The sequence below is a fragment of the Xyrauchen texanus genome, chromosome 18 (genome assembly GCF_025860055.1).
Source record: "Xyrauchen texanus isolate HMW12.3.18 chromosome 18, RBS_HiC_50CHRs, whole genome shotgun sequence".
NCBI lineage: Eukaryota > Metazoa > Chordata > Actinopteri > Cypriniformes > Catostomidae > Xyrauchen > Xyrauchen texanus.
In genome coordinates, this window is record NC_068293.1 from 34,462,861 (window position 1) to 34,489,752 (window position 26,892).

The 26,892-nt window shown below is 36.9% G+C and overlaps 2 protein-coding genes across 10 annotated transcripts; both read left to right on the forward strand.

Moving 5' to 3' along the window:
* The first annotated feature begins 560 nt into the window (after positions 1-560).
* Positions 561-20,321, forward strand: tfcp2l1 (transcription factor CP2-like 1). 9 transcript variants are annotated; one of them, XR_007972402.1, is made up of 15 exons: positions 561-813; positions 2,281-2,423; positions 2,746-2,819; positions 3,611-3,716; positions 4,255-4,361; positions 4,455-4,607; positions 6,018-6,128; positions 6,726-6,838; positions 7,318-7,369; positions 7,831-7,924; positions 8,304-8,394; positions 8,517-8,599; positions 8,709-8,851; positions 19,604-19,719; positions 20,173-20,321. XR_007972402.1 is itself a non-coding variant. In XM_052147884.1 (15 exons), exons 1-15 carry the CDS (start codon positions 752-754, stop codon positions 16,424-16,426), a joined length of 1,422 nt encoding a protein of 473 aa, XP_052003844.1. In that variant the 5' UTR covers positions 561-751; the 3' UTR covers positions 16,427-17,608. The 9 variants fall into 9 exon arrangements, 5 of the variants coding, with proteins under 5 accessions (XP_052003844.1, XP_052003848.1, XP_052003847.1 ...); XR_007972403.1 differs by having other exon boundaries at positions 19,601-19,719; positions 20,173-20,185; XM_052147884.1 differs by lacking the exons at positions 19,604-19,719; positions 20,173-20,321 and adding exons at positions 14,193-14,244; positions 16,389-17,608.
* A 258-nt stretch (positions 20,322-20,579) lies between these two features.
* Positions 20,580-25,745, forward strand: LOC127658829 (ATP-dependent RNA helicase DDX18-like). Its single transcript, XM_052148363.1, is given in 9 exon segments — positions 20,580-20,622; positions 20,709-20,809; positions 22,230-22,344; positions 23,623-23,762; positions 23,886-24,047; positions 24,142-24,256; positions 24,259-24,293; positions 24,425-24,538; positions 25,638-25,745. Coding segments are annotated over 8 exon segments (792 nt in total). The 5' UTR covers positions 20,580-20,622; positions 20,709-20,806.
* The last annotated feature ends 1,147 nt before the right edge of the window (positions 25,746-26,892 follow it).

Below are 26,892 nucleotides of genomic sequence, written 5' to 3' on the forward strand. Positions count from 1 at the left end.
ATGTTTCTTTTTTTTTTTCACCAATCATGTTTGGCATTTAAAACATCTCAAGTATTTTATCAACAAATTAGCCTAATCTTCATTTCTATTGAATGAGTGTGAGCCCACTTTGAACATTCTTCAGAACACATATATTCACCCCAATAACGATCTTTTCACTTAATGGATATAAAATGGATACATTTGTAACATTTTAAAAATAATAATATTAGATCAAATTAGCTCAAAATCAAACTTTAGACATGGCACGCGATGATCTCATGGATCCGGAATATGTTGCTGTCCGTAGTGACAAACAGGTGATAGTTTCTGTTGCTGTTCAGTGTTTTGAGAGAAAATCAAATCAAATGTGCCTTTTAACCCCGTAAGTGTCTCGTGGTGTACAAATACAAAACATCACATACAGACATTGCATAATCTATTTTTTAAAGTCAAAGTCAAAGTTCTGCATGCTAAAAATTACTTATCAGTCGCGCAGTCCTGACCTTTGATGTCGCAGAATTGCTGTCAAAACAACACGGTTAACAGAAGTAACCGTTTTACAGGGTGTCAGAGTCTGAAGTGCGTTTTGAGTTTGAGCGTCGGTTCTGATGACGGAGTGACTGACACTCGCGGGACAGCAGAGGGCGTCGCGCGGTGGATAAAAGACAGCGGAAACAAGGTGTTCAGAAAAGCTTTTGTGGCCCTCACGGTGCCCTGACCGGCCAACAACTCTTATTTTGTGGATACGAACTGGTCCGAACTGGAAAACATGCTGTTTTGGCACACTCATCCCGAAAATTATCAACAGCACGCGCAAAAGAATTATATAAGGTAAGTGTAGTCGCTGCGTGAGAGACTTTGAATCGATCCATTTACAATTCGATGCCATTAGATAATCCTCAATTCATCCTCAAATAGCCTATTTCTTTATAATAAATAATCTTTATATGTATTCAGCTAAATTTATTTTTATCCTTTCACATTCAGTATTTGGCATGAATTTGTTCAAGTTTAGACTATTGGACAAATTTATTACAAAGTGATAATTTATGAAGATGTATATCAGATAATAATCAGATGTAGGCCTATATTTATGCCAGATAATAACTTCATTATATAGCCCGCAGTTTTCACTCAACACAATTAAATATTTATTTATTTATTTATTCATTTATATCATCAATGTAAATCAGATTAATTGATTTTATAGGTGTTTGACAGTAAAGTGTACTGCTTGACACTGCTTTAATAATATCGATTAAAAACATTACATTAGTACATTTAATGGTAACACTATACAATAATACTTAAACAATAAGGTTCAATTTGTTAACATTAGTTAAAATGAACTAAAAATGAACAATACTATAAAGCATTTATCGTAATTAATGTTAATTTTAACAACTACTAATATTTTTTTGAAATCAAAGGTTGCATTTCTTAACATTAGTTAATGCACTATGAACTAACAATAACAAATTCAGAATTGTATTTTTATTTACTAACATTAACAAAGATTAATAAATGCTGTCAAAAATATATTGTTAATTGTTTGTTCATGATTACTAATGTTAACAAATTAAACCTTATTTTAAAGTATTACCAAATTTTTATTATTTGTGATATAATAATGATAAAATCCTAGCATTTATTAGCCCAGAGGAAGTCCATCCACACTCCAAATAAAAATAAAAAAGCCTATTTTATATATATATATATATATATATATATATATATATATATATATATATATACATATATTAGAGATATTCAAGTTTAATTCATCTCCTTTTTTTAAAGATTACTCAATTCAATTTGATGGAATTTTGTAAAAATCGGCTAAAATACTTTTTGAGTCCACACTGTGCTGTGCTCTTGTATAGAAAGTGCTGTGGTCAGGGGCGAAAATTTCATCAAAATGTTGGGGGGGACAATCAACATAACAATTCTCAAGATCAATTTTTGAAGGGGACACCAAGGTTTTTTTTGTTGTTGCTCCGTTTGCATTTGTATTATTTTATTTCTTAAACAATTATTTTAAGAATATATCATTATATTATTTACAATACACATATTTTAATGATATTTTAGGGGGGGACAACCCTCAGCACCTTCCGCCTATGGCTGTGGTGGTGGTGGTATCTGAATGATTATGGTTCTCCAATGTTCTGTAATGGTATAAAAAACAAACAAAACAAAAAAAAACATGTTAGTATCATGGTACTTTTTCGTTACCGTGATGTCTTGGCCATGGTAAGTTTTGAACTACTACATTATGTATCTCTTATTTTCTGTCAGAGATGATCTTGCTCCATTTCTAAAGCACAAGGAAGAGCAGCAGTCAGTTGAGAATAGAGTGGCTCCTTTTCATTATGTGCTGTGTGCAGCTACATCCCCAGCTCTCAAACTCCAGGACGAAACGCTTACCTACCTGAATCAAGGTACTGTTCAATATCCAACCTAAGCATATTACAGACTATGGATCTCCTAAAACTGTTAGTATTTGAAAAGAGTGCTTGGGTAATGAAGCTCCCAAAAAAGTGCACATACTATGAACTTTGAAATGGTTGCAAAATTACTTTGCTCCTTTACATTTAATAAATTCATTTCTGTCTGGTTCAGTTAACATTGGTAATACTTTGAATCATATGAGCATTGGCAGATGTGGTTTATGCTTATCCATGGTGTTAGCCACACTGCCCTTTAATCTATAAAATATGCACTTTTTTCTGTTTTAATCAGGTTTGTTTCAATGCACTCTAGGTCACTCCTATGAAATCTGTATGCTAAACAGACAACTAGTGGACTATACAGATATAAGCAGCAAATATGTCAAGGTAGGTTAAAGGTATTGTTTATGTATTTCCTGACTGTGCAATACATTTCTTTCTGTATGCATCTCCTGTCTATACACATGCGTCTGCTCAGTCTTGCCCTCCACATTAGAGGTTGAGTGCCATCACCACACCACACATTTTCAGCCTCCTTAGTGTGGCTTGGCAAAATTCTAACATTACTTCTAACAAAATAATGCCATGTTTTGTATTTATGAGTTACATAATTATATAAACTTAATAAAACAACAGATAAGGGATTGTGTAGTGAAAGTGTATTACAAACAATGTTCATATAAATCTTTGTAAAGTTTATTAATATTATTACGATTATTTTAGTTTAAGATGCCAATGGTTTGTATATGCCCTTTGCATTAATTTACTTGAAAATTCTTAATGCTTCTTCTGACTCTCAGTCAAATATTGATTTACTCCCAATAATATATTAAATATGCTGTATATTTGGCTCAAGACAAAGGATGCCATTGGTATATTAAATTGGAAATTAAAAATCACTTGGTGGGGGAAAAAAATAGTGGCATGGATGTATAGACAGCCACTCTGGCAATAGGTGGCTTATTTCAGGTCTTGAATATAAACATCTGAATGTAAATGTCTGCAGTCTTATATGTTGTTCATTTTATTATTCGTGTTCATAGTTAAATTAAGATAATTATAAACATTTGAGGCTCTACTCTTAAGTTATGCAGTCATAACTGACTGACTTGAACCATTAATACATGTGGGGTGCTCTATTGACAGTGTTGAACTATCCTAATACTGTTTGTTTGTAGAGCATTGTGCGTGTGGTGTTCCATGACAGACGGCTGCAGTACACAGAGCAGCAACAGCTGGAGGGATGGAGATGGAACCGACCAGGAGACAGAATCCTGGATATAGGTGACTCAAAACCTTACAAGTTACTTCAAGGCTCTGCTTCCCCTAATTAGTGTCATTTGTATGTCATTTCTTAAACTCTGGAGGTATATGAATGATTCTTCGATTATGATTACCTTTTCTATCTCTTTTGCTGATTTTGAAGAAATAATTTAATGTTAAAAGTATAGATCATGCTAGCTTTAAACTTTTTTTTATTAGGCCTTGTTAGCATTTCTTCTCATTTTGAAGAGTGTTGAAAGATGACATTTGAAAAGTAAAAAAAATTAACAAAAAAAAAGTTAATTGTCACCATTACACATAATTACCATCACACAAAATTCCAAAAATCCATGCCATCACAAATTTACACCAAAATTCACTTGAAGCTTGATCAAGGCCACAATAAGATCTTTATTCCAGCACATGTTATAAATGGTTTGATGTTATAGATGAAATATAGTTTGAAGATGTTTTTCAAGATTTCAAGGACTGGTAGTCAAAGTGCTCCTTATTGAAGAATCTCTCATAAGTTTTGCTTAATCCGTTCTGTTATGTTCAGATGTTCCCCTGTCAGTGGGCATAATTGAACCTCAAGCACATCCACTCCAGCTCAACACCATTGAATTCCTATGGGATCCTGACAAAAATGCATCTGTGTTCATTCAGGTATATGTTTCTGAAATTCAATCTCTCTCTGACCTTCCTAATAATTTTCTAAAAAGAGTATCACCAACAATAACTCTTTTTCTTTATATTCAGGTCAACTGCATTAGCACTGAGTTCACTCCTAGAAAGCATGGTGGAGAAAAAGGAGTTTCTTTCCGCATTCAAATAGACACCTTCGCAGCCAATGAGCATGGAGAATACATAGAATATATGCACTCTGCCAGCTGCCAGGTCAAAGTGTTCAAGGTAGAGCTGCCAGTTCCTAGAGACTCAGACTCAGACAGAAATACACTCACTGAGCACTTTATAAGGAACACCTGTACACCTATACATATTCATCCGATTATCTAAACAGCCAATCATATGGCAGAAGTGCAGTGCATAAAATCATGCAGATATGGGTCAGGAGCTTCAGTTAATGTTCACATCTTACCATCAGAATGGGGGAAAAAAATGGAATCTCAGTGATTTCGACCATGGCATGATTGTTGTTCCAGATGGGCTGCTTTGAGTATTTTTGTAACTGCTGATCTCCTGGGATTTTCACACACAACAATCTCTAGAGTATATTCAGAATGCTGCCAAAAACAAAAAACATCCAGTGAGAGGCAGTTCTGCGGATGGCAATGCCTTGTTGATGAGAAAGGTCAATGGAGAATGGCCAGACTGGTTCGAGCTGAGAGAAAAGCTACGGTAACTCAGATAACCCCTCTGTACACTTTTAGTGAGCAGAATAGCATCTCAGAATGCACAACACATCAAACGTTTAGACAGATGGGCTACTACAGCAGAAGACCAGGGTTCCACTTCTGTCAGCCAAGAACAGAAAGCTGAAGCTGCAGTGGGCCTACCATCTGTGTACCTCAGCAGAAATCGAGATTCATCAGATCAGACTTATGTTTTTCCAGTATTCAACTGTCCAGTTTTGGTGAGCCTGTGCCCACAGCAGCCTCAGCTTTCTGTCTGGAGCTTCATTAACTGAAGCTCCTGACCAGGGACGGATTACCGATCAGGCCAATGGGGCCAGTGGCCCTTGACTGCCCGGGGGTGCCCTGGGCTTTAAGGCTGCTCAATCTAGTTGGGTGACCCCCCTGCTTGAAAAACCTTTTGGGGATTCTTTTTTTTTTGCATTGTACTGCTGCCACACGATTGGCTGATAAGATAATCTAATTAATACGGTGTACAGGTGTAAAGTGCTTGGTTACTGTAGATATTTGAAATAACTTTAAAGGTTTAGTGCATAAGGGGCCGGTCACACTTGTTTTTCAATTGTCTTTCTACATAAACATGCGCTACACTCACATCTACCACCATTGCACCATGTCTCGCTGTTTTTTCAGAATCTTGTTTTTTAGCTGCCTTGTTAATGTTAAGAACATCTTACATTTTTAAAAACATGTCTCAAGACACGTGTTCTACTCTATTCGCGGTGTTGTGTCCAGCATTTTTCAGCACAAGCACACATTTGTTGTGAATGGCTTCTAATTTATTTGTAAAAATACTTATATTTGCAGTTGTTTCTCTTTTAGTTTAATGTGAAGACAGGAGAGACAACTAAAATAAATAAATTAAAACTTTAAAAAAAAATGCACATTTGACACACTTGAAAATGTGAGGAAGTGCTTATTTTTAATTGATTTCAGCTTTATTCTCAAGCCAAAAGGTGCAGATCGCAAACTCAAGACTGACAGAGAGAAGATTGAGAAAAAGAGTGTTCTTGATAGAGAAAAATATCAACCATCTTATAAAACTACTGTGCTCACTGAGGTACGACATCTCTCTTAACTTAATTGTACTCGGTTGAAGACCTAGTGGAATCTATGGCCACATAGCTCCACAGAAAGCTCAGCAGATCTCAGTTGAATTAGAATACTTGTCATTCACCACAATTTACACATTCTCCAGCCTATAGGTGTTTGTTTATTAAATATTTTGGCTAATTTAATAATGCTTTCAACTACCATTAAGAGTACTCTCAGCTCCATTTAATACATTTTGATCCATTCCACAGCATTCCATGGGTTTTCCCCCCAAGTTATGGCAAAAAGAATTTAAATAGTCCATATATTTCATCTGAGTCTGGACATGAGGCGTCATAATGAATGCATGTTTAACTAGAACTTTCTGTGCATATGTTAATGACTGATATCTTTCTAGCTGGTGATCCACATTAGGACTAAACTTTCCATGCCTCCCTTTAACTGGCCATAGTGAAATATTAAGCTCTCTTGCACAAGCAAGATGTGACTGAAACCCACATGATTGCCTGTTGGACCAAAGCAATCCATGTTGAGAATGAGTGCAAGAGGTGGGGCTGAAACAGCCACCTAACCTAGGTAGATGATTTCCTGTTCTTTATTTCAGTGCTCATCTTGGCCTGAAACCCCTTGGCCTGAAGCCCCTTCTGTCAACAGTACAAGGAACACTCCATCTCCTGGTTATCACAGCTCTCACACTTCATACAGCTTCCCAGAGGGGTGAGTCCTGGAATTGGATGTGCTCTTGTCTCCTCCTAATAAGTATAAATCATGACACATCATGAATCTTTTTCAAAACCAAGTAACTACCTAAATAGGCTGCTGCCTTCTAAAGCATTCTAAACTGAAGTGCAACCTCATAAATGATGCATTTGGAATGCTCTAGTGCATCATACATTGGTGCTAGTATTGGCATTAGCCTGTTGCTAAGCTGACAACAAACACAATACTCTAATAAGCATACAAATATACAGCACTCACAAATATTGCATAAAGCAGTACAATGTTAATTGTAGCAAACTTTTTTACATACTTTTCTGTGTTATGTTTCAGAATGAATTATATTTTAATTGACATTTGTCTCGTGTCGCTGAGCTATTCACAATGCAATGCAGCCAGTGAATATGTGAACACATCAAGGGCCAAGAACTGTACATATACGTAACTGGCAACTGCTCTCATATCTTATCGTGTTACAGAAACAGTTCTCCAAACCAGCAGGGGAAGCTATTCCCACCCAGCTGCTCTGATGTAAGTAAAGTGGGCTGGTTAACGCAAGGGGTTATTTTTTTACATGAATTTTTACTTGAGGTTTACTTATAACATTAGTAAAGTTTTTGGTACACAAAAAATAGCCACACGTGGAACTGTTTTATGCATTCAGGAACTTTGTTTAAATAAATTTAAGACAATCATTCCTAATGTATGGATCCTTCGGAAGGCTATGCAGATATTCCACAACCAGGAACACCACAACATCTGTGGTCCTTACTCGTCATTTATTGACTGGAGAGGAAGTTTTGAGTTCTGAAACTTGCAGTGTGTTTTTATAGTACAATGACCTTTTATATTTAAAAATATCAAGGAAAATGTAATTTCTCATGACATGACACATTTAATGCCGTGCTCTCTTATTTTTATAGGTGTGTGTGTGTGAGGACATGGATGATGCTATATTTATTACATGGATTCTTCTTCTTTTTGCCATGTAGCACCTGTTGCCATCGTCCTCCACTCACGACACGCAGCAGTGGCTCCATCGAAACAGGTTCTCCTCTTTCTGCAGGCTCTTCTTGGGCTTCTCAGGTGAGCTGAAATATTTCACAGGGCTTGAGTTATAGGGTCTGTTCCAAAGCCTTAATTCGCCTACAAATGATGACAAAATGCAATTACCTGAATAACAATAAATCCTTGCAAAACTCTGATTAAGACTTTTTGGTATTAAATTAAATATATTTGTTATCAACATTTCTATTGCTTTGTCTGCCATCTTGGAAGTATTTTTACACTGAGCTCGTCGCAGTGCATTATGGAATTGCCTTCTCCGGGAAGGGTACATGCAGTCTTAGGAGCAGCCTTCATGTCTGGATTTTGTCTGTGCTGCCTATGTAGACAGCTCACTAGGTTTTGGCACAGAGCCAGAGTAATCAATTGACAACCCTTTTAATCCTTGTTAATGTTATAGGTTCTGATTTGCTAAAAATTAGTAGAGATGACTTCATTCAGATCTGTGGTCCAGCTGACGGGATCCGTCTTTTCAATGCAATCAAAGGGAGGTGAGCTGTCTTAGTGTTGCTATCACACACTTTTCATCATCCAAAGATGGGTCCAAAACATGTATTTGACACTGGTCATATACATGTTTGCTGTTTGACCTGTCTGCTTCAATATCCTTCAGGTGTATACAACCACGTCTTACTGTCTATGTATCTCAGCCACAACACAGGAACCAAGCACACACCAAAGCAGAGGGTGATGATGGTAGGAGACCTCAAAATGTCCTTTATCTTATTTGTGACATGCAAAAGTACTGTTTTGAGGCATTCAGGATTGCTTATAACACTCTGGCTATAATTGTTTTTGTCTGTAGTGTACCATGCCCTCTACCTAGAGGACCTTACTGTCCTTGAGCTCACTGAGAAGATAGCCAATCTATATAATGTTCCCTCACAACAAATTAATTATGTATACAGAGAGGGCCCAACGGGGATCCACATCCTGGTGTCAGATGAGGTAAGAGGTCAGAGAGTGCTTGGAGTTAGATTAAGACATTCTAGAGACTAGAGATCATCCAGGCACCTTTGGTTATATAACCTGTGAAAGCGGTAGTACTTCAAAAGCACAAATAGTAGCAGATTTTTTATTTGGACATCAAGAGGTTTTGACCACAATGCTCCTTAGCTACTATCTTTAAAAGCCACAGGCTTGAGATCTTTGAAGCTGAAATAATTTCTGACTAGATCTATCAGGTAAAACAAATAACATGTTCTCCTAAAAGTTAAAAATAAATAAACAATTAAATACATTACCTCAAAACAATCATTACAAATATTTATATTTTATTATAAATAATAATTTATAATTGTGCTAAAATAGGCACTATAATAGAAAATGAGATTGCATATGGTGATGGAAGAAAGGTGCCTGAAGTTGTTCCTGGCAGGCTCTGTATTTCTAGCAAGACTTTCTATTTCCAGTCATGCCAGTGCAGCTCCTATCTACTTGAATGGGAAAAGACTGAAATTTCCTAATCTTTCATTTTATATAACTAATGCACATGCGCGTTGTTGAGTTGATTGACAAGCGGTGTCTGTATCTAAAAGGTGATAGGCTCTTTCACCTATTAGGCGGGACTTCCATTCTACATCCGTCGACTGCTGGCTGCTGTTGGGCATTCCAGTTTCTTCCATTCATTTTAATAGAAGTGGCCCATCTCTGCTAAATAATCTCTGTTTATTCTTGACTCAGCCACTAGTTCACGAGCTTGCGCATGGCAATAAATTAAGTTATCAGAACATTGACGGAACTCGTTTCGTGCAGCAGTGCACTATGGAAAGAAAGTATGGCAAGCCACGAGTCTCAGAATAGCGTGATAGTTTTAACGCATGTACGTCTAAAACAGTGTATTTTGCGGCATTCTAAACAACCATAAAGCCATAAAATACGCCATAGTAATTTCAAATGTTGTAAAAAACATGCAAAAATAGTTGTTTATTTTATGTGCACTGCTTTTTACGCTCTCTGGCTTGGCATATGATGCCGTAAAAAACGCCATTGCCTATCGATTCAGTTCACTTGAATGAACACTATGGGGAAATTCTTTTTCCATGACCTAGTTGAAGCCCTTGCATCATAACAACAATCTTATGATTGGCAATGATGTTTGAGCCCCGGCCCTTTAGGCGCCCACTTATATAAAGTGCAAACATAATTTCTTCAGAATTTTCTTCCTTCAAGACCAACATCATCCGCAAGGTAGAGTTGGAAGAATCCGAGGAGGATCTCGTGCCGCACAAGCCCCATGAGCACCTCGATCTTCCCACGCAGCATTTTTACCAGTGCAGTACGCACGTGACGACCTCCGACCTTCTATAAATGAGCATGGTGTTGTCATATTCGACGGGTCTGATGATAATAATGATGGCGTGTCCCTCACAGCATTGGAGAATGGTCCATAGAGGATGTTACAGCCCTTCCCCCCACGAGGGTGAGGAGCGTGCACTGGTCATTGATACGAGTTACTCCGCGTCAGTGCGTGGGTGGTCGGGGAGCTCGCCTTGAGTGGTCCCCTCCTGTGGAGCCAGAAAAAAAGAATGAATAATTCCTGAACACCATCCGCCGTCAAAAGACCTTGGTTTGGAAGCAGTATCGTTCTTCCCTGAGGTTCACACAGAGCTTACTGAGACCTGGCATGCACCCTACACTGTGCATGCCCAGATTGGAGTGGCTGCCGTCCTCAGGCATATTTTAGCATCTTTGTACTGTGACACAAATAGCGCTGTCAGTCCCCATTGGGAAGAATCCCCCTGGAAGTATAGTGTTTATAGGAATCTAGAGCTCCTGACGGTGCACAGAGCTGTTATTTTCGCATCAAAACGCAGAAAGACTGTGTCCTCCGGCCTATCTGCATCTGTGACATTTCAATTGAGCCCTCTTTGGGTTCAGTTCATAATGATCACATACAAACAATTCTCTCTCTTATGTTTGCATGCTCATAAACCATACCTTAGTGTACTTATTAACTTTGGCTCAGGCCATTTTTGAGAATTTGCCTTGCTTCCCTATTTCACACACTATGCATAACCCATGTCATCCACAATTAGTGTCAAATATAAAATGCTAACATCCCATTCCGTGAACGCCTGGCGGGCGCTTCGTCAGAGCTTTCTCTAAAAACTCGATCAGTCAAACATTGTTTTGAGGAATGAAGGCCATACAATGCTTGAGAAGATTTCATACAAAGGTGTACATTACAGTCATCAAAGACAGGACAACTGGTTCTAACAAGGACAGAAAGAGATGTGGAAGGCCCAGATGTACAAATAAACAAGAGGATAAGTACATCAGAGTCTCTAGTTTGAGAAATAGATGCCTCACATGTCCTCAGCTGACAGCTTAATTTAAGTCTACAAGCTGAACACCAGTTTCATGTATAACAGGCCTTATGGGAAGAATTGCAAAGAAAAAGCCACTTTTGAAACAGAAAAATAAAAATAAAAGGTTAGAGTAGGAAAGAAACACAGACATCGGACAACATATAATTGGAAAAGAGTGTTATGGATCAGTTAGACTGTAAGGTGTGTAAGAAATGCCTGACAAGACAGCCACATCTATGTCAAGGGCTACAGGAAGTGTGGGGTGAAATGTCACCTGAGAATCTGGACAAACTGACAGCTAGAATGCCAAAGATCTGCAAAGCTGTCATTGCTGCATGTGGAAGATTTTTTGATGAGAACTCTTTGATAAGAAGATCTGAATAAAAAATAAAAAAAAATCACATTTTTATAGTAATTTTTCACTTAATTAATGTCCTGACTATACATTGTGATCAGTTGAATGCCACGTTGGTGAGTAAAAGTACCAATTTCTTTCCATAAGAGCAAAATCTGTACATTATTCCAAACTTTTGGCCACCTGTAAAATCACTAGCACACTTTTGCAGAAATAACCTGCTGCAGTGAACTTGTCTGGCCTAACTCATCATTGATGGGTGAGAACACCTCAAACTTTACTAGCTGTGAAAACCAGCAGGCAGAGCTCATATACTACATAGAAAACGCGAGTTTTAAATTATTTTCACGGGTTTTACGGTGTTTTAAATACCGCAAAATACACCATTTTAGATGTACACGCGTTTAAAATATGGCATTATTCTGAGACTCGTGGCTTGCCATAGTGCACACTCCAATTTTTGTGGCTCGGGTTAACAGTGCACGCAGTGACGAATTCAAAATGAATGCATTTCTATGTAAATGTATTACAATGTCCGTTTTATAAGCATAAACTATAGGAATAGTGCATTCAATCGCTTGAATGTTGCAGTGACAGACTGTAGCATTGTTCTTTACATTTAAATTATTTTGTAAATTTTGTGTGGAAAAATGTTAGTTGAGTATAATGTCAAGAAATATTCAATAAGGATTTTTATGTGTTTTAAGGCATACATTAATTTGTCTGGAGCCTTTTGTGTTCTGAGTAAAAACTTCTAGACTAGTTTAAAACCTTTTATTATAAAAAAAAAAAAACATGCAGGTTAATGAAAATTTTGTCGATTGGCCTTATTCATGACATGAGCAGAACACACTTTTTTTGTTTAAATCGTTATTTAAAACCATGCTTGCATAAACTGCCCTGTTCAGTTTAATGGGACAATTTACATAAGAGTGTATTTACACAAATTTTACATATGTTTCATGAATAAGTTGTCAGTCCCTGCACTGCATGTTTTAGTTTGCATTTCTATAAAATTATATATGGGTGCAAGCATTTTAATGCATATTTTATAAGCAGATTGAGGTTTTATAGTAGCGGTGCATTACATTGAATGTTGCATTGCTCATTAGTTTTAAATTGTTTTGTATAGTTTATGAAAATATTTTATATTGTAGCATATCTACATGTATAATTTTATAGAAGTATAAGGTAAAGAAATGTATTATAAGCATTTTATGTTTTATATTCCACCATATCTATATGCTTGTATAATTTTATAGGAGAATAATATCAAGAAATATACAATAAGCATTTTATATTTTTTATATTGCACCATATCTATAAAATCCAGTGCCTTTTATTGGACATTGAATAAAAACAAAACCAGACAAAGTTGTATGCTTTAATAAAAAATTTTGTCAAGGTTTTTACAAAGGTAAATAAATACTAAATGCTTAAAAGCACAAAAAATTATACATAGATCAATGAAAATAATTATCCACCATCCAGATCTGGCAAACCACTTCTCACTGTTCTTGCTGCTGATTCAGAATACGTTTTCTCTCAACCGCCCCCTGTCCTTTCATAGAATAGTACAATGGAGGGCCTCTAGAATTTGGAGAGATGTGTGCACAGTCAGCGGAGACAGGAGAAAGTATAAACAAGGGCTGAGATCGGAATGGCATACTATTCTTACTACTACCATATGTGTCTATGGCAGAAACTGTATGAGTAGAATGCAATTCCAAACTCAAGCAAGGCTTACAGGCTTTATTTGGTTATAATAAGGGATGGGGTTAAGGCATCTGCTGCCTGCTTATTCTACTTCCAGAAGAGCATGGGAACTTTCGCCAGGTGGCATTAGAAAATTAAAAAGAGGCTCAACATTTTTTATTAGAAACAGGAAGACAAAAAGATCCTATAAGATGGCTGGGGGCCATCATAGGTACAGGGCCCTGTTGAGGGTGCCTTGTATAAGCTGTGGGGCCCAAATATTTAAGCATATACAAGCATTTGTTTTCAAATGGCCCTCCTATAACATACACGCAGTTTTGTCAACTGACCCGATTTAATGTTTAAGGCATGATTTTTGGTAAAGCTGTTTCTAAACTAAGTGTATTGTGAAAAACACTATACAAATAAAAATGACATGAGTTGACCTAAAACTCTCACTCTAGCCCTAAAAAAAAAAAAAAAAAAAACATGCAATGTAGTCACAAATGACTCTTATGAACCGGTTCTTTAAATAAATCATTCAAAAAGACTCAAAAACTGACAGACTAATTTTTTTTTTATAAATATAATTTTATAAAAAAGCATTAAAACATCACATTTCTCAGTATTGGCAAGTTGCACGAAGGTTGCCCAAATCACGTAAACCTCTTATTCCTTATACTCAGATTATTGCATTAATCAGAGTATTGGTGTACATGTAAGCATAGCCAATTGTTTCTGCTTATAGGCTCAGTTCTTAAGTCATTAGACTTGGTGTGTGGCAGTACACTTTCCATTAAATTCATAAACAAATTCAGTTACTGATTGTTAAAACCAGAAAATACAGTAATCAATCATATACAGTTATACAAAAAAGAGGAACAGTGCAATGCATTTAGGTCACTCTAAATGTACTTTGCTCTTTTAGATGGTGCAGAATTTTACAGAGGAGACTAGCTTCATTATCAGCACTTTAAAAGGTAACTATACTGATTAGGCCTGTTTATCAAGCTACAGTTTTGGATTGAAAATAAGTTCCTTGCCATTGCACAAATGAGTTGTGTTTTAAAGGCTGAACTTTGGCTGACTTAACATTAAATGCAAACATTTTGATAAGCAGGAATTTTCTACAGTGGGGTTCAAATGTGAGTCCACTTGTGAAAATGATTCTATTTTGCACTTAATTTAATTAAATATCATTATCAGCACAACAATTTAAGTGAAAATTTCAATTGAAAAAATTAAGATTTCAGAATTATTGAAATGTTCGCTTCATGCTTTAATTACAGCATGCACTTGAGCTGGCATGAACTCCACACGTTTGTGCAAAACCTGATAATCTGAGAATGTTCCAAAGCACATCTTGTTTTAAGAAAATCTGAGTTTTTGTACAAAGGAGTTAAAATGGTCAAGTCAAAAATTTTAAGTATCTGTTTTAAATTTTTGGGTTTAAGTGGAATTTTAACCCCAGATTTTCAATGTGGACTCAAACCTTTGGACCCCACTGCATGATATACTATACAAATCACTCATGGATTTTTAAGATATAATTTCTGGTGGTGTCATAATTTTGACCTTCATGGCTCATTTAACAGGCTACTGTTAAAATGTCCACAGACTTCTAGGGATGACTTGGTAAATGACAAGTTACAATTTAAAGGTGCACTCAGTATTTTTTTTCCTAATTTATAAAAAGGTTTACTCAGTAAGAAATTAATATATGTATAAAATCACATCCACTCACATGAGATGAAGACTCCAGTCATACCAGCAACCTTATAAAAGCTGTGTTTTTTTCTACATGGAAAGGGTCCCCTCATGTTAGGATGACATGACCAGGTTATGGTTGCACCAGCTGTGTCTAAGGCCTCACTTAAGTTGAGACGTGAATTTCACACTAAATGCTTAGTGTCTGCTAGATAGTTTGTAACCAAGTCAGTGCTTAACCTGGTGGCACCGCCTGTTCTTAAGGCAAGACTTATAGCAGGTTGTAAGTTCTCCGTAATGTGATGCGTAATCGCATAATATGGCGTTTACTTAATAAGCAGCCTTCAAATTTGTACACAAAAGTGTTAAAAAGCTGTGAAATTCAGCTTGATCGTGTTATGGTTAATGTTCAAAACTTGTTTGCTCACGTAACTGTCAGCTGTAATAAATTAAATCCCTATAAAATACGATACATAATAAAACAAGATTTCATTAATGGTAAATGTAGCAAGTAAATAACAATTTTAAATAACTGTATCTAAAGTGAATAAGGGACAATAAATAAATACTAATACAACAGTTTGGAAAAATAGACATTTATTCATTTTAATATCTTATGTATGATGAAACTTGACACCGGACAGCGTACATGCTCTGTTAGATCGGTTTCATGTGGAAGAAGTATGTTTTTTACATAATGTTTTCTCCCGTAAATGTAAACACGTGTAAATGCAAACATAATATATGTCGAAAGTACTGAAGCCTGTCAACCAAAACATGAGCTCATTGATGTCATCTGCTTTTTTGTTCCGTAAATATTTAGTTTATACGTAAGGTTACGTTCTTCTAGTTTAATGGTGTAATGCTCTCATATTTAGTAGTGCATAAATAGTAACTTTGTGCCCATTTACGCCACAACTAGGCTAAGTTGTAATATACGTACAGCTGGTGTAACCGGCCCCATTCGCTTAATGTTAGTAATGGCATGGTTTCTAACTCAGCAGCTGTATTATAACATCATTGCATCTGTGGTAACTCACTTTTTTTAAACTATTTCTAGGTTAATTTAACACAAAGTGCAATGTTATAAATTTACACTAAATAGTTTTAAAATAGCAAATTAGTTCGCTATTTACGCTGCTAAATAAGGCAAAATGCGTCATCACAGACTGTGAAAAGGATCCATTCCGTTTGAATGATGCAGCATCCAGGCTCCTAGGTGTCAGTGTAAATCTAAGAGGACATGCATAAAAAATGACTGAGTGCACCTTTAAAACAAGAAACATAACTAAGATATTCAGAGTTTCTCCACAGAATCTCCTTTGGATTCACACTTAATTCAAAATGACCTCATGCTTTGTCTTTTTGTCAAATGTGGTTAATGTTGGCTGCATTTTTTTTTCCTGTGTGATGGCAGATGAAAGTAATGATGGCTACCGTGTTGTACTGAAGTGACCTGAGTATGCACTGCTGGAGCATAACAGAGCATAACAGCATAACTTATTTGTACCTGATTGTACTGTATCAAAGTTAAATTATCACCTGTTGGAATGTGAAATTAATGTAGTACACTGTAAAACAAAATCCTGTTGTTTTTACCAAAAAAAAAAAAAAACTGGCTGCTGTGGGTGCCAGAATAATTATGTAAAAAATACAGTTAAAATGTAAATCACTTTACAGAAAACCTGTACATTTTACAGTTTAAAATGGTTATAATTTACTTGCTAGCACTTAAAAAAAATAAAAAATCTTACATTTACAGTAAGAAAAAATATAATAATTTTGATATTAGCCTTCTGAGACTGTTTAAATCTGTTGTTTACTTTATAAGGTATTTAATAATCATCGCAGTTACTACAGAAGGGTGCTTGATGACATGAAATTCATCAATAGTGTCTCTTCGAGGAGCAATGACCAATGAACATTTAGAGACGGTGCTCAACATAACTCACACAAACACCATCAGAGTAACACATGTGAGATTTAAATAATGCAGTAAACATTAAATAAATTACATAAAATTTAACACAGAACACCCCAGTGTATGTAACTGATATTAAAAATAAGATTAAACATAACTATTCCCATAAAATATAATGAAATGTAATGGGTCACGCAGGGAATTCTGGGAACGCCCTATTACTGGTTTTTTTACTATAATTTTAACAATAATTTACTGTACAAAGTACATGTACTCTCTTGTTAAACATAATGTCATTTTTTACCATTAATATACAGGAAAATCTTACATTTTATATCTAAAATGTTTTTATTTTTACATAATTTTATTGTAAAAACTACTTTATTGTCTTTTAAAATATATTAAAAAAATGTTACTGTCTATTTTTGCAGTAAATATTTGTTAATCAATTAACATTTTATTTCTGTAGCATTTTTACAGTATTTTACTGTTAAAATTACAGACATTTTTTACAGTGTATGAATGAACTGAATAAATTCATGAATGTTGATGACTTTTGTATGAATGTAGATATCTTTTAGACATTTTTAAGAGGGAATGTTGGAAAACTCTATGGTGCAAATATGGAAGTCAGCAGCAGTGGTATTTAGTTGTACATTTTGTTTTATAGTAAATGTTCTTATTATTATAAATTGGCATTGTGGTGGATCATAAAACCATGTGACAGATTTTTTTATTATTATTAAAAACATGCTTTACTGTGCAGAAGGCCTTACACATGTTTCATGTTTACAAAAAACGTAACTAAATCAAACTTAATATATTTATGTATTAATATATTTACTGTGCAGCAGAAACGTTGATTGGTCCATTTGCTGAACTCCATGAGTAGTTGAAATATGAAATCATAAAGGCCTCCTTGTTCATCTCTGCTGGGGAAGTCTAAATTAAGGCATTAAATGAAAAGAAATATTTGTGTGCTTTTCTATTATGGTGCCTTTGAGATTTGGATTTTGTGACTGATTAATGAATAGGTATTTTTATGCATAGCAATAAAAAATGGCTAGAAAATGGCTAACCGATGTTTCCCACTTTACCTAAAAATCAGTTGCTTTTGAATATTTTACAACATTTGTCTTTTAACAAATATCTGAATGTATGTGTAATTTTTCATATGTTAGATTTGGAGCAATTTCATATACACGTATTTCAGAAATATACTATGCATGTTTCGGTGTGTTACAAAGACAGATATATGCATTTCAATTACATAAAATTCGATCAAATTGAATTGAGATCTCAAACCAACTAATATTAAAGTACTTATTATTTTAAGTTTTATTCATCTAATTTTGTTTAAAAACTAGTCTACACAAGTCCATTTAATGGAATTTTGTTTTGAATTTGAAATGTGTCAATCTTAAAAATAGGTTAAAATATGTGTTTTAAGTATATGGCATGTATATGCAGATGAATAGTACACTAACAGAAGTGATATGTTGTTGAAACTTTCTTGTCAATTTGTAAAATCGTTCACTTTATTTTACACAGCAAATTTGCAATTTGAAATAATTATTAGATTTGTCTTGGTGTGAAACATATTGGCTGTCAACTTGATGTAATTTCTAATGTGTATGGGTGGGCTGTCTAGGTTCAGGGCTTGTGTAACAAATTAGTTGTGAAACACAGTTTATTTACAAAAGACATTGGTCTCTAACCAGATTCTCCTACAATTCCTTTGTAGTCATGAAGTCATTTTATTTAAGGGAGTCTTCTGTAGGGGTGATATTGTGTGCTACTCCGTGGAACTACACTCCAGTGAGCAGTACTTGGTTCTACTGATTTTAAGTGTGCTTTGCCCAAAATAGAAAATATTCCTTAGCAACACATGCAATTAACCACTTAATGCAGTTATTTCAACGGAACCGCATTTTACATCTCAGCATACAGGCTACCCATGTCTTTTATCAAGGTCACTTACTGATATTTTGTGAACAAGGTGGCCGATTGTTGATATAATGCCGAAATACAGTAGCTACACATACCTGATACAATTTCATGAGCGCACATAAGATATACAAAATTTAAATCAAGTTACGTTCATTGAAAACGCTGTCGGTTAAGCCATAAACTGATTAGGCATCAAGGGAGCTGTGTGTGTTTTCGGATGCAGCCGCAGCATTTGCTCCGCTCGAACACTAGAGAGTGCCAGTGCTTTATACTGAGATCAAAGTGTTTTCTTTAACTGCTGTACAAATGAATCCTCAGCAGCTGCTAAGAAAGCCCTGGCATCAAAGATAGATTTAAGAAATATCGAAAATATAATTAGACAGTTGTCTTTAGCGTAAATCGACTCCGTAAAGCCAGAGACAGTTTGACAGAGACGGACCACTGGCAATGGGAGAAATTGCAGTAGGGGTTCAATCTTCAGCTGGCTGGCAGGAGCCGCCACTGGCAGGTCACATGACCTGCCAGTGGCTGGCTGGCAGCTGCCAGTCTGAGCCTGGCATGTCGCGTGACCGCTCTGGCGGGTCACGTGACCTGTCAGTGGCTGGCTGGCAGCTGCCAGCCAGCCACTGGCAGGTCATGTGACCTGCCAGTGGCGGCTCCTGCCAGCCAGCTGAAGATTGAACCCCTACTGTGTTGAGTGTGCAGCATGCGCTTTTTATGATTAAATTGAAATATGAAAAAGTGGGTTTGTGATCTAGTAGAGTCGAAGTGACCAGTGATTCTGCTCAGAAAGGCACCGAAGAGAACGAAACGTCACAGAACATCAAGAAGAAGATAAAGAAAAGAAAATTGGATGGAACCGGAAACACGACATCAGGTGAGTGTTTGTATGCTGATTATTAGAGTGAATGTTTTAAGAAGATAAGGTAGTTTAATTGGATATATACTAATCGTTTTGTAAAGTGCTCCAAGATAGTTGTTACAAATACACAGATTTGTATTGGCCATGCCAGTTCATTAGAATATATTGGCTATTAGAATATAATCAGCTATATAGAATATATGAGATTATCACTATTGGACGTTTAACAGAAATTATCATTCTCCCAAGTGTCAGTTCCAAGATCTACCAATAGATAACCCAGTCAATAATTAAATTTACATTTCAATTTGCAAATGTTATTATTTGTGATTTTTAGCAAATATTGTGTCAAATGCAAATTTTACACAATTTCCTGTACATTTAATTTGCAGTCATGAAGTTATATTATACATTCACACACACACACATATATATACCGTAATGTGAGTGTTGGACCTGCTCTGTTAGGTGTGAAAAAGGTCAAGAAGCCGAAGGAATTTGAAGATGCAACAGAAACATCAGAGGGAGAAGAGGAGCAACAAAATGATGAAGAACAGGAGGAGGAGGATTTGGAATCCGCCAAACCTGTGAAGTTACTGCAGAATGGAAATCAAGAAAAAGAGGGATCTGCTGATGAAGAAGAGGATGATGGACCAGAACGTCCTTCTGGACTGACAGGTAAACATTGCACAATCTGTATTGTGTTTCAGGATGTCCTACAATAGTATATATGTGAGCTTATTTGTTACTTGTATTTTGATGTCATCTTGCTGGTGCCTCAGGTGCATTTGAGGACAGGTCATTTGCATCTTTGGCGGAGGTGGTGAGCGAGAATACACTTAAGGGAGTGAAGGAAATAGGCTTTGACACCATGACCGAGATCCAGCACAAGACCATACGCCCACTGCTGGAAGGGAGGTGAGTCTGAAGAGCAAGAGAGAGAGCAAGGCTTTACATTCACTGTGATATACTACTGATGTTTGAGGTATGTGTTTGACCAACAGGGATGTTTTGGCTGCAGCTAAAACAGGAAGTGGTATAACTCTGGCTTTCCTGATTCCCTCCATTGAGCTCATCTACAAACTCAAATTCATGCCCAGGAATGGTGAGTCGCCACACTGAACACATTTGCGTATCCTTGAGATTCTCTGTGCAACGTACTGTCCGATTCAAGAATGAATTGCTCCATTGGTGTTGTTTTCTTTTTATTTACGTTGTCATTTAGCTGACACTTTTATCCTAATTGTCTTTCAACTGAGGAAAATTTTTTGTCATATAAAAGTCAACAGTATTTGCAGTATCACACTTATGACACCTACACACTACACAACTTTGGATTGTGGTACCATTCATATTACACAACTGTCTGTTTTGTCATGGAAGTCGTAGCATTTTCAAATTACACGACAGATCGGCGATGGGTGAACACATTACAAGACATTTCACTATTGATGAATTCCCGACGACTCTGCCTGGACTCAAAATTATGTTTCACAACAGAGTACACGCGAGAAGTGATACGAGATACGAATAACAAATGCATGATCGTATGTTATGCATTTCAGAATATGGTGTGTATGTTTGTAATCGCCCAAAGGCATCATATATTTTATTGGTTACAATATGAAAAAGTACCTAATACTGAAAAATCTACCCATTTGCTTAACTGACGGTCCAAGAGAATTGTCACACAACGTGCTTTGATGTGCTTTTCTAATCTTTTGGTGAATCACATTCTTGAAGGAGAGAACAGCATCCATATGAGATGTGCCAGTATGCAAAGTTGACAATTAGAATGTATTCCGTCAGGTCATTGGACTTGACGCTTTTATAACTGTTGAGTCGTCTTCTTGAAGAAGTGAACATCATCCAGGTCAGTATAACACTAGTAATTTGGATATATTTGAAGGCTGATTAGTGTTCCATCTGCATATATTATAGGTTATTGCGGCATTTGTGTCATCTTTATCAGAGTAGCCTATTGAATTTTCTGAACATAATATGTGTTGATACAATGCTATGCGCATGTGCAATGCAGATACGGTGAATGCGTAAGATTGTTTGTTGATAGTATGATGCTTTGCATTGTGTTGTTGAGCAGAGCGACATAGTAAACAAACACCAGTTCGAAAGTGCATTCTGTGTGTGCATCTTTTAATGTGAGTTTGACAGAACACCACAGCCTATATTTGAGCCACTGTGCCTTTTCAGTGCAGAGCCAATGGGTTTCACACCCGCTGTATTTCATACAGACCCATTTTGTAAATCATGTGGTGAGCAACTAGCCGACTTAAGGTTGACAGTGGTGACTATGTTAGTTGTAGGTGACTAGTCTGTGCAACCCCTACTTCAGACACAATCGTTATTTAAGCTGCTTACTGACTGTGTCACATGGGGGTAGAGAGAAACCCATGAACACAATGCATATAAATGAATGCTTTTTTCCAGTCTTAAGCAGCTTTCTCGCAATAAATGGCTTTCTGGTGTCCATGTAAACAACCTCACTAACCTTTCTCTTCCCCCAGAACACACCCGGATTCATGTTTAAGAACCTTCAGTGTCTGATCATTGATGAGGCTGACAGGATTCTGGAGGTGGGCTTTGAGGAGGAGCTAAAGCAGATTATCAAACTACTGCCAAGTAAGAACCAATTACATCACTGCCTTAAAACAAAACCTACAAGTTTAGCCTCAAGTAGCATAATAAGACATTCTATGGGCAGTACACTGGCGAGGAGACAAGAGGCCGTTCTTTTTGAATTGATGTCTATGGAGGAGATGCATCAGTGTGCTGAATAAAGTGCTTTTGTGAGGAAACAGCTCATCACTTAATTAATTGACTGCCTTTCTGCTAACCTTCAACATGTTTTACACTAAACAATGCTTTTTGATTGAACTACGTGTTGAGTTTACCACGATAAATTGATGTTTTATAAGAGAAGTCACGGCCGATTTTGCAACAGGTAGGTGTCAGTTTATGGCTCTCCATATTCATTTGTATGGTATCCGCAAACGGTAACTTACTGTCGTAACACGCTAGTTGACCGTCTGGTAGAGCCACTGAGGTGGTTATCTACATGTGTGTATATATGTATATATATATATATATATATATATATATATATATATATATATAAGAATCTCTGCTTAAACATTAATGCTACTGTGAAATGAAGGAAAACAAGTTTACTTGAAGTGACGATTATGCTGGGAGATGTTTATTCATGATACATTTGCAACGATTTTGCTGGTAATCTAAAATTTTAAATTATTGTGAATATCTCAAATGTCTTGTGCTTTTTATGTGACCATTAAGTTTTCTCAAATGACTTGTAAGCATGAGACCATAAAAACTTCTTCATAAGATCTTTTAATATTGATTCTCATTTAAACTTAAGTAGAAAAAAATGCTGATTGAGCTGGTATGTTCATTTCATAAAATCAGTTCAAATTGCCCATTTCAATGCTTTGATTAGATCATTTGTTTGCGTTGTGATTTTAAGTCATTGTGGTCCCATAGTGATTCGCCTCAATCCGGATGGCAGAGGATGAATCCCAGTTGCCTCTGTGTCTGAGACCGTCAACCCGCGCATCTTATCTTGTGGCTTGTTGAGCGCGTTGCCACGGAGACATAGTACGTGTGGAGGCTTCACACCATCCACCGCGGCATCCACACTAAACTCACCACGTGCCCCACTGAGAACAAACAACATTATAGCCACCACTATGAGGTTACCCAATAAAACTCTACCCTCCCTAGCAACTGGGCCATTTTGTTTGCTTAGGAGACCTGGCTGGAGTCACTCAGCACGCCCTGGCATTCGAACTATCGAACTCCAGGGGTGGTAGCCATGCATCATAAATACTTAAAGTAATATTAAATATTTACTAGCCTTATCTTCTCCTTGTTAATTTTCAGAAAAAAGGCAAACAATGTTGTTTTCAGCAACGCAGACACGTAAAGTGGAAGATCTTGCGAGAATCTCCCTCAAGAAGGAGCCCCTGTATGTGGGGGTGGACGACCACAAAGACACAGCCACTGTGGAAGGACTTGAGCAGGTAAACCACTCACCCGTCCCAAACCTCTCTCTGAATGTAATGTTCTTGTCATGTCTTGTAATGCGATTTGACTTTCACATATTGATCTAAGCATAAACGTGTTTTGTTTTGTGCTATTTTTAGGGTTATGTTGTATGCTCGTCTGAGAAGCGGTTCCTGCTTCTCTTTACTTTTCTGAAGAAAAACCGTAAGAAGAAGCTGATGGTGTTTTTCTCGTCCTGCATGTCTGTTAAGTATCACTATGAGCTGCTCAATTACATCGACCTGCCCGTCATGGCCATTCACGTGAGTGACCTAGTAAACACAAAGTCTGAGAGTTGTGGTGAAAGTTGCCAACTGTGCAGTTTTGTGATAATGTTTTATTTTGATGATCTTTCAGGGGAAACAGAAACAGACGAAGAGAACTACCACATTTTTCCAGTTCTGTAACGCAGACTCTGGGATTCTGCTCTGTACTGACGTGGCTGCCAGAGGCCTTGATATCCCAGAGGTGGACAGATTTTTCAGTATGATCCTCCTGATGATCCAAAGGTACTGTAGCTCATTCATTACTAAATCAACAGTGATGTATATGTTTCAGAACGTTATTCCTACTTACTCTTGTCCAACATGTCGATTAGATTAATTCTAGGTTCATGTGTGTGAATTTTCTGATGATATAGGAGTACATCCACCGTGTTGGGCGAACGGCTCGTGGTATTAATGGTAGAGGACATGCCCTCCTGATCCTGAGGCCAGAGGAGCTCGGCTTCTTACGATTCCTCAAACAGGCCAAAGTATGACAGTATTACAGCTACTGATGTATACTGGCCTTAGCATGTGTATTAATACCATAATAGAGGCATTCAAATATGGTGTTTGACTAAACAAATTAAGCTCGATTGATACTTGATTACCCAGGAAAATACAATTTTTAAGTATACGTTTGCAATTATGAATTTTTATAATAAATTCACAATTTGCCCCATATACTTCTATTGTAAGTGCATTACTCACTGTATTGCATAAATGATTGAAAATTATTTTCTGTGGTAATTGACAGCATGTCAGGTACCGTCCATAGAGCTTAACTTGTAGACCCAGAGCATTACTATAAGGGTGTTAGAATGTGTGCACAATTGGAGATTGTCTCACTGATTTAAAGGGATAGTTCACCCAACAATTAACATTCTCTCATAATTTACTCAACATCATGCCATCCCAGATGTGTATGAATTTCTTTCTTCTGCAGAACACAAACAAAATTTTTAAGAAGAATATCTCTGCTCTGGTGTTCCTCACAATGCAAGTGAATGGTGACCAGACCTCGAGGTACAAAAAAAGATATAACGGGTGCATAAAAGTAATCCATATGACTCCAGTGGTTAAGTCCATGTCTTCAGAAGTAATATGATAAGTACAGGTGAGAAACTAAGATAGATAGATAGAGATAGATACTATAAATCTCCACCTTTGACCAACCCCAACCAATAGGTGGCTGAATGTGAAAGTCACTTCCTAACCAGAATGTGGAAGTGAAAGTGTAGATTTACAGTAAAAAAAAAAAAAAAAAGGTGGGGGGGGGGCTTAAATATTGATCTGTTTCTCACCCACACCTACCATATTGCTTCAGGAGATATGAATTTAACCACTGGAGTCCTATGGATTACTTTTATGCTGCCTTTATGTGCTGTTTGGACCTTCTGAGGTCTGGTCACCATTCACTTGCATTGTAAGGAACTACGGAACTGAAATATTCTTCTACAAATCTTCATTTGTGTTCTGCAGAAGAAAGAAAGTGGGATGGCATGAGGGTGAGTAAATAATGAGAGAATAACATTTTTTGGCTGAATCATCCCTTTAAGGATTTATTTTTCTCTTGCTTCCCACATAAAGGTTCCCTTGAGTGAGTTTGAGTTCTCCTGGAGTAAAATCTCTGATATTCAATCTCAGGTGAGACTTCAGATGCTCAGTTCTAACAATGGAAGTATATTAAATCTCTAACCCCAGCAATTGAATGAATTATATTCAGAAGATCAGTTGGTTGTCATGGCTGTGGGGGGGACTGATATTGGCTTTCCTCTTTTGCAGTTGGATAGAGAAACTACCTTCACAAATCAGCTCAGGAGGCCTACAAATCCTATGTCAGAGCCTACGACTCTCATTCCCTCAAACAGATCTATAATGTAGAGACACTGAACCTCCCCAAGGTGGCCATGTCCTTCGGCTTTAAAGTGCCGCCCTTTGTGGACCTCAGTATCCTTTCAGTGCTGTATTGTTACAGTGAATCATCTTGGATGTGCCCCAAGTTATGAAACCATTTATTGTTCTCCTATTCCAATGAATTTTTCCAAGAAAATTTGAAGTTACAGTTTTTCACATTACTAATTAAGGCTGGATGGCATAGCTGCAATAACGTCAATATACAGTGCCTCTGGAAATTATTCACAACGCTTCACTTTTTCCACATTTTGTTATGTTACAGCCTTATTCCAAAATTGATTAAATTCATTATTTTCCTCAAAATTCTACAAACAATACCCCATAATAACAACGTGAAAGAAGTTTATTTTAAATCTTTGTGAATTTATAAAAACAAAAATCACATGTACTTAAGTATTCACAGCCTTTGCCAAGACACTCAAAATTGAGCTCAGGTGCATCCTGTTTCCACTGATCATCCTTGAGATGTTTCTACAACTTGATTGGAGACCACCTGTGGTAAATTCAGTTGATTGGACATGATTTGGAAAGGCACACACCTGTCTATATAAGGTCCTACAGTTAACAGTGCATGTCAGAGCACAAACCAAGCCATGAAGTCCAAGGAATTGTCTGTAGACCTCCGAGACAGGATTGTATCGAGGCACAGATCTGAGGAAGGGTACAGAAAGATTTCTGCAGCATTGAAGGTCCCAATGAGCACAGTGGCCTCCATCATCCGTAAATGGAAGTTTGGAACCACCAGGACTCTTCCTAGAGCTTGCCACCTGGTGAAACTGAGTGATCAGGGGAGAAGGGCCTTAGTCAGGGAGTTGACCAAGAACCAGAAGAACAACCGTCTCTGCAGCACTCCACCAATCAGGCCTGTATGGTAGAGTGGCCAGACTGAAGCCACTCCTCAGTAAAAGGCATATGACAGCCCACCTGG